General features: G+C 42.0%; 1 protein-coding gene across 3 annotated transcripts; it reads left to right on the top strand.

Annotated features, from left to right (window-relative positions):
- Window positions 1-516: 516 nt before the first annotated feature.
- On the top strand, window positions 517-13781 carry LOC146634216 (uncharacterized). Of its 3 annotated transcripts, XM_085375540.1 has the most exons (11): window positions 517-643; window positions 947-1294; window positions 2083-2415; window positions 2493-2600; window positions 2737-3057; window positions 3479-3805; window positions 4133-4456; window positions 5680-6006; window positions 6253-6573; window positions 10423-10749; window positions 13440-13781. In XM_085375540.1, the coding sequence occupies exons 1-11, from the start codon at window positions 607-609 to the stop codon at window positions 13529-13531; spliced, it is 2865 nt and encodes a 954-aa protein (XP_085231666.1). In that variant the 5' UTR covers window positions 517-606; the 3' UTR covers window positions 13532-13781. The 3 variants fall into 3 exon arrangements, with proteins under 3 accessions (XP_085231666.1, XP_085231679.1, XP_085231673.1); XM_085375553.1 differs by lacking the exon at window positions 10423-10749 and having other exon boundaries at window positions 5680-5682; XM_085375547.1 differs by lacking the exons at window positions 4133-4456; window positions 5680-6006.
- The last annotated feature ends 293 nt before the right edge of the window (window positions 13782-14074 follow it).

Below are 14074 nucleotides of genomic sequence, written 5' to 3'. Positions count from 1 at the left end.
ACACCTGCATGAAGCAGCCTCACCCTGGCAGCTTCAAATCACTGTGTCAGCTCATCACTTCCTGTCCTGTGATTGGCTGAGCTTCAGGCCTTCTCTCAGTAAACTGGAAACAGGGATTGAGACAGTGTGAGGGTTTGTGGAGTGCCACAGTGCTGTAATGAATACTGTAGTGGAAGAAGTTCTTTCACACTCTTCATCCTGGAGCTGCTTTATGTCCATGATCTGCATGGAAACACATCTATGGAGAGGAAATCCAGCTGCTGAGGGTCACATCTGCATCATTGTAGCTACAGTGGATGTTTCAGCGTCAGGACTGAAGGCGGAGCTTTGTGCGTGTCAGGGTGAGGCTGCAGCAGCCGCCTCCACCCGGAGCGCTCGGGCGTGAAACTAGGAGGAAAGCCGACGTCCTCCTCTTTCCTCAGAAGTGATCTGTGGCCGGCCGGACTTCATTCCACAGATGTGCTTTAACAAAGTGTGAAGCTGAACTCTGAGCTGTGACAGTGAAGCAGTGTGAGAGTGTCAGTAGATGATCAGCAGAGGAAAGTGAAGCTGCTGTGAGCTGATGTCCTGAAGGGCTTTTAAAGAGTCTCTGAGTTTGACAGGAACATGAAGATGTTTGTGGTGTTTGTGATCCTCCTGCACGGTAAGTACACCTTCCTCTCTCTGCTCTCATCATCAGCTTTTCTTTCATCTCTCTCTCTTTAATGTGTTGAAGTGCAGCAGGAGAGATCGTGCAGGTTTGTGCTTCCCGTCCTCTTTGAACTGAGCAGAAATTTTCCCGTGAATGCATCACAACATTCATTAACATTTCCCTTATAACTATGAGCATGTGCAACTACACCAACAGCAGAATACATCAACATTAAACATGTTCAGATTAAGCTGTGATTTCTTGCTGTAATCCACAGGTCACAGATAATTTGTTTGTCTGTTTATATGTCCTCAGTTTCCCAGCATGCCCTGGCTGTGTTGGTGGAGGTGAATGAGGGGGAAAGATCTGTCCTGCTGCCCTGTCAGTACTCAGGTTTACCACCTGTGGACCCCACAGTAACATGGACTCGCAACGATCTCAATCCCCAATCTGTCCACGTGAGACAAGAAGAAACCGATGATCTCAGAGGACAAAACCAGCGTTACAGCGAGCGCACATCGATGAGGCCTGATGCTCTGGACTCTGGAGACTTCAGCCTCACTCTGAAAAACCTCCAGCTGACTGACAGCGGAAAATACACCTGCACACTCAGCAATGAAAGAAATAAAGTTAGAGTGGGAGATGTACAGCTGCAGGTCAAAGGTCAGCAGTACAGTGTAACTCTGCCTGTAAGAAGCTGAAACAGCAGAAATCAAACAAATCAATGTTCATCCAAAGTGTCCTGATAGTCGTAACAGTCTAACAGTCACGGTCATGTCGAGTTAAAGCACTGTAACATGCTGGGGCTTGACACATTAATGATATCTCTTTACTGTTGTGAATTATAATTTTTTACCTTTTCTGGACAAACGTTAGTTCTAAAGATTGGTCCATTTTGAGTTCGGATCATTGAGTTCAGAAAATGTGGTTTTCATTTGAGGCCCTGTTCACCAAAAAGAGAAGGAAACTCTCAGGAATATTGGATTCAAATTCCCATAAAAAGATGATTTGTATTTGTTTGTTCGTGTGCAGAGCCTGCACTGATGACGTTTTCAGTAGGAAAAAGTAAAGCAAAGGAACAGAATTGAAGTTTTATGGGTGGTCACATAAAATATAAATATTTAAGCTTTTTTCCTGTTAAAAGGAACTTTTCCTTCTCACTGTCACCAAGTGCTTGCTTAGATAGCATTGTTGCAGAGTGACCTCAGGTCAAGGTTGTTGTAATTTCAGGCTCTTTGACATCAGTACTTCAAATCTTTAACGTTCACTGAAAAAGAGCAATAAAGTAAATGTAGCTTTGAAACAGGAAGCAGTTATTATTTAACTTTTATTGTTGAAAAGTATGGTTCTTGTATACAATCACAATTGGCAAAACATACCCAGATTAGATCAGTGCTACGACTCCCATTGTCTGCTTCTGCAGCTGATGTTGTGGTTTATTGTCCTCACAGACCAGCAAGTGGTGGTTAAAGTGGAGGAAGGCTCAGACTCCGTCATCCTGCCCTGCAAAACAACACCTGACCTGCCTGAGGACACCACAGTGGAGTGGACTCGCTCTGACCGAGAACTCATGATGAGCCATGTGTATCCAAACAGAAGTGACCACCTTAAGAACCAGGACGACCTTTACTGTGGTCGCACAAAGATGAACAAAGACCTGCTGAGAACTGGAGACCTCAGTCTGACCCTGAAATACCCCACAGAGAGAGACGGTGGAGGATACATCTGCACCATCTACAGGGACAAAGACATCCTGAGACAGAAAGTAGTGCTGAAGGTCAAAGGTCAGTGATGATGCCACAGGTCAAAGGTCAGAGATGTAGATACAGGTCAGAGGTCATATTTTTATGTTTCTGTACAGAACCATTTCCATCCTGGGCGAAAGCTGTTCTTGTGCTCCTGTTTCTCCTGGTTCTTCTTGTGGTTTCTGGAGGTCTCATATATTATTTCCGACAGTATTTCATGTCAGGTGAGTGTCTCCTACTACACTACCCATAATGCCGATGGTTAGCAGGTGTCCTCTGGTGGCTCCTTGACTGCGGCTCACACAAACTTGTTCACAGCTGCTGCTGACGTCATCATGTTGTCCTTTGTTGTCCTCAAAGGTTACAAGGTGGAGGTGGATTCAGAGGTGGAGTCTGTCCAGCTGCCCTGCAAAACCACAGTTTGCCTGTCTAAAGACGCTAAAGTGGAGTGGAAGGACATGAAAGACAGGAAGGTCCACGTGTATAAGAACGGCTCTGACCAGCCTGGAGAACAGCACCAGGTTTACAGAGGCCGAACGGAGATGAAGAGGAAATGGCTGAAAACTGGAGACCTCAGTCTGACCCTGAAAACCCCCAAAGACAGTGACACCTACACCTGCACCGTCTACAGCCGGAGGCAAAAGATTCTGATGAAGAAGGAAGTGCTGCTCACTGTCAGAGGTCAGTTCTGTAGATACAGGTCAAAGGTCAGATTCATTGTAATAGTGTGCCAAGTATCAGTTGGCTCAAAGCTCCTCCGTTCCTTCAATACACAGACTTTTTCATGTCCCATCTATAGTCGGTCATTTCTGAGACTGGAACCAGTCAGAACAGATTTTACTGGAAATATTTTAACTTATCCAGTCAACAAAAATCATTTTAGTGCTCATGCTGTCCTCACTAAAGTTTGTTTAGAGACAACATAATTTTAGCTATTGTTCCCAGCACCTTATCGTCAAAGAAACAGGCTGCTTGTTGTGATTCAACGATGGAAATAAATTCTCTCTCTCTTTTTGTACAACTGTACAAAGAAAAGGAATACAAAATACATAATAAAGAGAATAACATTGCTCTAGTAAAAGATACTTTGTTGTCATCTCAGGTGATAAGGTGGAGGTGGATTCAGGGGTGGAGTCTGTCCAGCTGATCTGCAAAACCACAGTTTTCCTGCCTAAAGATGCTAAAGTGGAGTGGAAGGACATGAAAAACAGGAAGGTCCACGTGTATGAGAACGGCTCTGACCAGCCTGAAGAACAGCACCAGGATTACAGAGACCGAACGAAGATGAATGAAGACCTGCTGAGAACTGGAGACCTCAGTCTGACCCTGAAACACCCCACAGATGGAGACACAGACACCTACACTTGTACCCTCTACAATCAGCAGGGAAACATCCTGATGAAGAAGGAAGTGCTGCTCACTGTCAGAGGTCAGTTCTGTAGATACAGGTCAAAGGTCAGTGTTTATTTAAAATGATCTGATTAGTTAAATGTCAAAGAATCTAACAGATGTAACCAGTTTGAACAGGTGACTGTTGTCATTTTTATATTATTAGCTTTAACAGTGTAGTCCCATCCCATCAGGTGTCAATTACACACAAATAAAAATAAGAGCGTTTTCTTCTCTCTGCCTGCTTCTGCTCATCGTCATCAAATGTGTCCAGTCAGAATGGATTTTACTGGAAAAGTTATCCAGTCAAATAAAACATTCTCAATGCTGCTGCTCATGTCATCGTGTTGTGCTTTGTTTCTCTCAGTTCACAAGGTGGAGGTGGATTCAGGCAGGGAGTCTGTCCAGCTGCCCTGCAAAACCTTAGTTCAAGTGTCTAAAGACATTAAGGTGGTGTGGAAGGACAAATATGGAAAGGTCCACGTGTATGAGAACGGCTCTGACCGGCCTGAAGAACAGGAACAGGATTACAGAGGCCGAACGAAGATGAAAAAAGACCTGCTGAAACCTGGAGACCTCAGTCTGACCCTGAAATACCCCACAGAGAGAGACAACTCCACCTACACCTGCACCGTCTACAGCAGGGAGGGAAACATCCTGATGAAGAAAGAAGTGGAGCTGAAAGTCAGAGGTCAGTGGTGTAGTTACAGGTCTGAGGTTTGAATTTTGCTTTCTAAGTAGTTGTGATGAGTAGAAATAAAAAGCTAACTGAAGGCAAAACTGGTTCCCAGTGAAGGAGCCAAAGTGAACTGACTGATTATGGAATTTTAAAGTGGCCCTAAATTAATATGAAGATAAGAAGATAACTCTTTATTGTCATTGCACAGTCGCACAACACAACACGATACGACACATCACAACGCAACACAACACAGTATAATAACTTAGTAATAAAAAAGAAGAATACGTGTATTTGTATTGCACTGTATATGCTGTGTGGGAGGAAAATAAATGATTATTTAAAGAAGAGCAAAGTGACTTGAGCCCCCTTCACAGTTGCCTGCCAACCTTCACATTTGGCAAAAAGTTCTTCAGTGACAAGAGCCCTCAATTTCCTGTCCCCAACAGAGAACTTATCCCCACCCCAGATTACTCTGAAAATAAGGCTAAACTATTTTATTCTCTTTTGTACAGCATTTTATTTTATTTTATTCTATTCTACTGTTTTTCGTAATTTTTGCTGCCCTTAACTTTGTATTGTCCGCTTTGTGCCGTGACCATACTGGGACTGATAAAGGTTTATCTTATCTTATCTATGCAAACAGTGCTTGAAGTAAGAACTTAAACTCAGACAGACACTCACCTAACTTAACTGGGAAGTTGTATTTTCCAAGGTAACATTATTCTAGACACCTACAAGTGAAATATTCAAAAATGAAATATTGCCAATTCCAAGCTTCCATTTTCTGAGATCACAGAAAGGCCACACTTGTTTTGTTTCCCTAAAAGTGCCACTGCACACTCACACCAGCTACAAAACCAACAAGGATGCCTGGCACTAGAGCTTCTTCTTCTTCTTCTTCTTCTTCAGTTTAACGGCAGCTTGCATCCAAAACTGTTGCATTACTGCCACCTCCTGGCTGTTAATCGTCCGTCATTCCTGAATCCTCAGATCCTCTTTGGCACTAGAGCTCACCTTTCTTTAGTCTTAAGTAGCTCTAATTGCTGATTAAAGTCAGCTGAACAAAACAGGGTGGTATCAAAGGCAGGAGAGACCCACATGAGGTCAATTTTATAGGAGCTCCTGCAATGACTGCAACATTTTTCTTTAGCTTTTTCTGCATCTGTTAAACTGTCGAAACTAAGCAGCACAAGGTCACAAGAGGTCATGCTGTATATTTCTCATCCCCTCAGACTGTCATGTAGACGTAGAGGAGGGGGTGGAGTCTGCAAAGCTGCCTTTCCAAACCACAGCTGAGCTTCCTGAAAAGGCCACAGTGAAGTGGGAACGATATAAACCAGAATACATGATGGTGCACATGTGTCAGAGTGGATCTGACCAGCCTCACAAACAGCACCAGGTTTACAGAGACCGAACAAGAGTGAATGAAGACCTGCTGAAAACTGGAGACCTCAGTCTGACCCTGAAACAGCCCACAGAGAGAGACAGTGGAGAATACAGCTGTGTGGTCATCAGTGGGGACATCTGGAGGAAGAAAACAGTGCTGCTCACAGTCACAGGTTTGTTTGTGTCTTTACTCTGATATGTAAGTTAATGCACCGTTAAATGGTTGTTACGAGTTCATCTGCAGATTAATTAAAGAAAGAAACAATAATTTAACACAACTAATAGTGCAATCAAGAGACTCGTTGTCTCCTTCATTCCCAGCAGCAGACAATAGCATTTTCCAAACATGAAACCTCTCCAAAACAGCTTAAACTGTTGTCATGTTTAAGTTATAAGTTTGTGCTTTTCTGTCTTCTCAGTCCAAAAACTGGAGGTGGATTCAGGGGTGGAGCCTGTCAAGCTGCCTTTTAAAACCACAGGAAACCTGCCTGAAGACGCTAAAGTGGAGTGGAAGGGTAAATACGGAAAGGTCCACGTGTATGAGAACGGCTCTGACCAGCCTGAAGAACAGGACCAGGCTTACAGAGGCCGAACGGAGATGAATGAAGACCTGCTGAAAACTGGAGACCTCAGTCTTACCCTGAAACACCCCACAGATGGAGACACACAAGTCTATACCTGCACCGTCTACAGGGAGGGAAACATCCTGATGAAGAAGGAAGTGCAGCTGAAAGTCAGAGGTCAGTGCTGTAGATACAGGTCAGAGGTTTGCATCATCTAATTTTCTGCTTCCAGTCAGTAGTGTATTTTGTATTAGTATCCACCCGTTCATTCTCTTATCCTTGTCAGGGTTATGGGGGGTTGGAGACCATCCAGCTACCACAGAGCGGACAGGTCACCTAACACATAGAGACAGACAGACGTTCATTCGCACTCACACTCACACCTTTGAGCAGTTTAGAATTACCAATTATCTAACGGCACTAACTGCATGGAGGAACCCGGAGAGAACCCACGCGGACATGGGAGTGGAATCAAACTCAGGACCTTCTTACTGTGAGGCCTGCTGTTAAATGATTTCTACTATATTCATTTAAAGCTGCCTGAGGGTGAAAGCGGTTTCCCACTGAAATGTCTCTGATTGAGTTTGGGGCCAAAGGGAGCTGACTGATGGTAGCATTTTAAAACCTCAAAAATGTATGCTAAAAAATATCTTACAAAAAATCTTTAACACTTTTTTGTTGAGACAAACTCATGAAAGCAGAAACGTTAAAGTTTGGTTATTGTGCTGTGAAAAAACTTGTTCCTCTTCTTGATTATTTTTCCATATTGGACGTTCGCCCCACTCAGATAATCAGTTTATAATATTAGATAAGGATAAGTTGACTAAATACAAAACACAGTTTTTAAATGATGATTTCATTTATTTTGGGCAAAAGATGATCCAAACCCACCTGTATGAAAACACATGTTTGGAAAGCTGAGTTCACTTTCACTATCCACACTCAGGTGTGGCCACATTATTGCCAGAATCAAGAAATTCACTAAATAGAAATCATCTGAAAACAGACCTGAAAAGCAACACATCAGGTCACTATTTACCACAAACCACAGATATTATCCACAAAAGGAGAAACTGTGGAACATGGTGAACCTTCCTGTGAGCCGGCCAAAGTGACCCCAAAAGCTCAACAGCTCATTAACTCCAAAGAACTGCAGGCCTCACTTCCCAAAGGTGAGGTCAGAGTTCATGACCCCACTATAAGAAAGAGATTGAGCAAAAATGGCCTGCATGGCAGCATTTCAAGATAAAAACCACTGCTGAGCAAAAAGAAAAAGGTTTGCATCACATTTTCTGTGAAACATCAAACTCGGTAGAGGAATACGCTGATGAGACCAAAGCTGGACGTTTTGTAAGGTTTGAGTCCTCTTACATCTGCATCAGTCTAACAGCGTTTAACTAAGAGAACTCAGCAGCAGTCAGACATCCAGAACACAGCAGGAAGTTCACCTCTGAACAACTCAGAAAGACCAAAATGGAGGTACTGGAGTGCCCTAGTTGACTCCAGTCTCAGAGAGTAGCGCGTTACTGTAATCCGATTACAGTACGCGTACAGTAATTCTGCAGGTAGTGAAGCAAAATTCCTCCGCTGTGCTTTAATGACTCATCAAAAGTTATGAAAAACACTTAATTATGTTTATTTTCATGTTAGTTAAGTCAAGTTTGGATATCTCGGGCTTCACTATCACATAATATAATACATTTTATTTTATTAAAGACCCTCAAGGTCACTTTACATTAGTACAAGAAAATCATAATGAAGGGTATGCAATTTTGAATACATGAGTTTTAAGATGCGATTTAAAAGTGGTATTAAGTATATCAAATATATTAACCCTCTCAGGCTCAAATTAAGTTTTTGTTGCTGATGCACAAAAGAATACCTGCAGTGGTACTTCTGAGTAAAACAACTCATAAAATATGCATGTGGGTAATCGGGGTGTGAGCCTTTACTTGTTGCAAATCTGCAACGCCGGCCTGGAGAGGGTTAAAATATGTTTGATGAAGTGAAACTTTTAAGTGTGAACACAGGGTGACAGTGGGACATCAGTAGGGGTCAAACAGTTTTTCACATCACTATAATTTCTATTAGCAGTGTTTCTCTCCTGTGGATTTTTTTCCTCTGATGTTCAGGTAAAGATTTGTGTTTGTTTGAGCGACAGGTGTAGCTGAGACAGAATGATCATAGATCAAATTTGAGCTTTCAGTTTTTTTCCTAAACTCCTTAAAAAGTGATTATAAATCAGCGTGTGATCATTTGTAGAAGGTGGTTTGTTTTAAGAGTTTCAGTCTGTATTTAAAGTTCATCACAGCACCAAAGCAGCACTGGTGAAAGATAAAAATGATCTTATTATGGTTTCTGAAAGTGGAGTCATCTCTGTGCTGGTCCTTATCGTAGCAACTGATGCTGCCGACCACAGCATTAGATTACAGATGCTAGAATGCAACATTTGTATTAAAGGAAATTGTCACGGCGCGGGCTGTGCAGGGCGGATTGGACTCAAACAGATTAAACACCGACACCAGATGAACGTGGCAAGAATTTATTACAACAAGTGAAAAAAAACGTGAATACACACTAATATGGAGTTTAGTGGCTATATACAGGTGGAGTGAAATAGTGACTGAGTGAAAACTGTGATTAAAAACACTTGGGCTGGGGGAGTATATACAAAGGTTAGGGCAGATGCACACACTGTGAGCTGGGACTGCTATGACTGACACAAAATGGTTGGCAAAAGTGACCAGCAACCAGACTGTGTAAGCGGTGACAGTTTGCAGGCGTGGTCTGTGGATTTAGCTGAAGACAGAGCAAAAGATTAGCACAAATACTAACAATCGGCAACAGACATGAACGGATTAGCACTAATGGTGATTAGCAGACGTTCAGGCGACGAGTGGTTGTGAGCGCTGGTCTTAAATATTGCCGACATAATCAGCCTCAGGTGCAGCTCCCAGGTGGAATGAAGGTCTCCACCCAGAGGAGGAGCCCTAGAGCACAGCAAACAAGCATGCCACTCACCTGGACCATGACAGGATATAGTTTAAATTATAGACTTCTGACAGATTCCAATATGTCCATGTGTGTGAGCAGTCTTCTTCACACATTAAAGTGTGTGGTGGAATCAAGACTGTTTATGTCACGCATCCCACCCCTAAGAAATATTATAAAACACTGCATAAAGGTCATGAAGGCCTGGATGACCTCTTCCTGTTTACAAATTCAGAGAAACTGAAGTTATTACATTTGGACCTCACACTCTCAGAAACGTGGTTTTGGATACAATAATTACTTTTGATAGCATTACCTGTTTCTGCGTGTAACCTTTCAGTCAGTGTTGGGAAATGGAGGCAGGTGTGTTCATGAATGATCAGGCTCCATTATATCTTCGAAACCTTACAGTATCGTATTACCACACTCAGGTTTATGGGGACCGGTCCGGGGTAGATGCAGACTAGTCAACGGTCCAGCGATGAGTAGCACAGAACCGCTCTCTTAAATAGAGCTCAGGATCCTGAAAACCAGTGATTGAGAAGAGGTGTGTGGGCCAGAGGCGCGAGCCCCTGATGAGCACCGCCCAGGCAGAGGAGCGAGAGACAACACATAAAAACCCCCAAAACAAAACACATTGCCCAGTGCAGGGACCATAACAGCAGGCTAACATGTGATTCCCAGAGTTTCTAAAAGTGGAAGACAACGTTTAGTTGTAAATGAATATGAACTTCCACTGCCTGTCTGCTTCACTTTGTGGCCTCGTAAAGAACTAATATGTTCAACTAATCTGAACATATTAGTTGTAAAGTCTCTCTCCCATTAAATCGGCTGTCAGTTAGCATTCAGGACACAAGGGTGTTTTTTTTTAAAGACTGGATTTGAACTGAATTAAAAAGATTTCTGCCTCTTTTATTTTTTATTCTGAGATCTGCTTCTGTTCTAAAGATTTCTCTACAACTGTGAAACTGTGAAAACCATCTGTTGCCTTCTATAGAGGTCATGTTGTGTGTGTTGTCTTTTTTGTCCACTCAGACTGTCATGTAGACGTAGAGGAGGGGGTGGAGTTTGCAAAGCTGCCTTTCCAAACAACAGCTGAGCTTCCTGAAAAGGCCACAGTGAAGTGGGAACGATATAAACCAGAATACATGATGGTGCACATGTGTCAGAGTGGATCTGACCAGCCTCACAAACAGCACCAGGTTTACAGAGACCGAACAAGAGTGAATGAAGACCTGCTGAAAACTGGAGACCTCAGTCTGACCCTGAAACAGCCCACAGAGAGAGACAGTGGAGAATACAGCTGTGTGGTCATCAGTGGGGACATCTGGAGGAAGAAAACAGTGCTGCTCACAGTCACAGGTTTGTTTGTGTCTTTACTCTGATATGTAAGTTAATGCACCGTTAAATGGCTGTTACGATTTCAGAATAATTAAAGAAAGAAATGCAACCATAGAAAAATTAGCATTAACAGAGCAATAACGACAGATGTTCATGAGTCAGTATTTGAGTAGTGAGGGAGGGGCTTTAGTGCTGGTATTTTTCAGTATGATGATATGAGGTTAGAAGCTCCGGCTCGTTTTCTGTCTTGCCCATCAGAAGATGTTCTGTTTTTGGTGTGACTGGGCTTCCTATGAGGGCTCATGACTCTCGTTCACCACCATTTGGTGTAGAGCTCCTGTAGATGGGGTGGTTTTGTAATCCTTTCACCTGAGCTGACAAGCCTCAGCTGGTGCTGCTCGTTTTTTAGGCTATGGGTGCTAAACATTAGAGTTTAAGTGTACTCAGTTTAGGCAGAAGCCCAACAGAGAAAGTTAAACCACAGATAACCACAGTAAACATACTCAGTATGGGATTTTACGTTTCACTAAGGTCAATAAATCCTGACTGTGATGAACTTTGCTGATATTATATCTTCCTGGGTCCTGTACTACAAAGCAAGGTCAGCATCCAGTTCCATCAGTGTAATAGAGATTTAGCAACAGCTAAAAGAAATAAAAGCCTGTGTACAGTTTCAAAAACCTTAAATTAATAAACACATAGTTGTGACAAAGCGATGCACAGTTTGTGCTTCGCTCAGTGGTTTCAGTAAAGTATGGCTGAACCTGCACATATAAAACATATTCCGCCAGCACAGGATCTGTGATGCTTTTAAAACATGCTGGAAATAAAAGAATCACTGAAAACATGACGGTTCCAAGTGATTTTAAAACAAAACTCTGAAAATAACCAGCAGTTTGAGTTGTTGTTGTCTCAGCTGCAGACTCGCTGCTGTTCGAAGGTTTGAGAGATTTTGCTGTAAGGGTCTGTGTTGAACAGCAGAGCTGGAAAACATCCTCCAGCCTAACAGTCATAAACAGGATTGATGTCCACAACCAAGGCGTTTGACTTTATCCAGTCGAGCTTGAGAGAGATCATTCGGCTTCATTGAGCTGTACTGTGGTTTTGATAGAATCTTTTTTCCCCCATAATATTTTCTTTGCCTGTTGCAAGCCATTATCACAGGGTAGCATGCAAAGTTCCCTTATACTATTAGTTAAAAACTGAAGTTCCTTTAAGTCCATACATTTTAAATGTCTCATGTAGACTGTCACAGTCCATTCCCTATCGGTTTGTTTGCAAAAGAAGAAGAAGAAGAAGAAGAAGAGTACTCGCAAGCTGGAATATTAAACAAATTATCAAACTGAAAATATCATTTTAGCTTGTTGTTATTTTCCTGCTTGTTTGTTATGTTTTTCAACAACAAAGATGGCATTAATCTGCTTCCCACTAGCATTCACATAAAATTGTAATGATGCTTATATTAATGGGGCTTTAAAAGCAATTTGACTGCATCCCAGTGTTTATTAAACCACTTTAGAATTTGTCTAGCGGTGTGAAGGGACATATTAGCATCAAACAATATTGGGCCATAATGAGGGAATACTGTTTGGACCATAGGATACATCTGGTCCTATAAAATGGTCTCATATTCTTTGGTAGCTACTCATAATGCACTGCAATCATGGGACCTATTGTCTCATGAGCTGGATGTCTATACTATTATAGGACCCCTGCCATCCTGTTAAACAGTCTGCAACAGTCATTGCATTTTGAATGCAGTCTTTTATTTTCTCCAGACTGAAGCTCATTTAGACTTAGAGAAATGACCAAAAGAAAATCATTTTACTGTCTTTCAGTTATTCAGAGGTTGTGTGTGTGTGTGTGTGTGTGTGTGTTTTAGTTCTGCTTGCTTTGTTAAAACATAATTAATATAACAAAATAGTAATTTTCAGTGCAGCACTTATTCTCCAAGCTGTTCTATGTCTATAAATATGTGAAACTGAATTTCAAAACAAATATATATTACTTATATATTTTATTTGCTTTTAATGTGTGTAAAATGTAACTCAGCTTTAATTTGTTATCGATGTAAGTCATGATTTTATTATCAAGTACAATATTTGTAGGCTTTTAAAATTAAAACCCAAACATTGAGTATTTAAAAAAATAAAAACATTACCTGCCTTTTTTTTATGGCAAAATGACAAAAAAAAAAAAAAGAAGGTTTGAGAGTAAAGAGGAAATATAAAACCTGAATTCAAACATCCACTCAGTCTGTGTACAAACAGTAATGCAGTGTAGGTGTCCTGTTTTAGGATTTTACTTTAACGCCTACTGAATATTTTAATTGTTTCAGAAATCTAAGGTTCTACCTGTTATTAATACTCACCAGGGAAACACAAAGACATCATAACTCTATGAATCATGCATCAAAACTATGAACTATAACCAAACAAAGACTGTTGAATAAGGAGAATGACACAGTGATGAAGTAGATTAAGTGTGCATAGACCAGCAGGATGATGGTCAATAGTGCTTCTGTGCTCTGCTCCTCAGACTGTGGCTCAACCCAGCTCACTGTCATCTGGGCTTCCCCGAACTCTGGAGTTAGCACATCTCCTGTGTTATTGAAAACTCTCTGCAGGACCTCACTGGACCAGTTTTCACTGATTATGTCTGAGGAAGGAAGCGAGTTTTGTGTGTCTGACTGTGTTGTGTCTCCTCTGCAGGGAGAGTTCAGGTCCAGGATCAAACAGGGGACATCAGGAACAGAAGCAGCTCCATTGATCCGACTCCTCTGATGGCTGATCAATCAGTTTGATCTGTGTGTTCTTTGATTATTGATCAGTGATGTCAGAGTGGAGTCAGTGTGATGTTGTTGTTGTGTGTTTGAGACTTTTAGTGTCCATGAAGGTCTCTGCTGCCGTAGATCCTCTGAACTGTGACAGAGGTCTCACTCTGGAGGAAACTCTCAGCACTTTCCAGCAGCTCCTCCATCATGGAGGACGTTCCCTCACTGTAACAGGTGGAGGAGAGAGGAGAGGAAGCACAGGTGGATCCTCTGAGGAAGAGGAGCGTTCCTACAACCACATGATCACATGACCAGAGGGGCGTGGCCTTCAGTGGTAGTAATAAAGGAACAGTCCACATGTTCCACTTTGAAGGCTCATCTCCAACAAAGCTGACCTGCGATCACTTTGACTCAGTATGATGGATTGTTTGGATTGTTTGTAAGGACGGGAACTGATGAGAATTTAGTGATTCAAATTCCTTATCGATTCTCATTGGCTCCACTTTGAGAGTCACCACCATGTCAAAGCAGCTTATCAAAGACATTACATTCATGCATATTAAATACATGCTG

This window comes from Diplotaxodon limnothrissa, linkage group LG3 (genome assembly GCF_057381915.1).
Source record: "Diplotaxodon limnothrissa isolate DT_005_m linkage group LG3, D_limnothrissa_male_GT1.1, whole genome shotgun sequence".
Classification (NCBI taxonomy): Eukaryota; Metazoa; Chordata; class Actinopteri; order Cichliformes; family Cichlidae; genus Diplotaxodon; species Diplotaxodon limnothrissa.
This window is presented reverse-complemented; position numbering and strand designations above follow the sequence as displayed.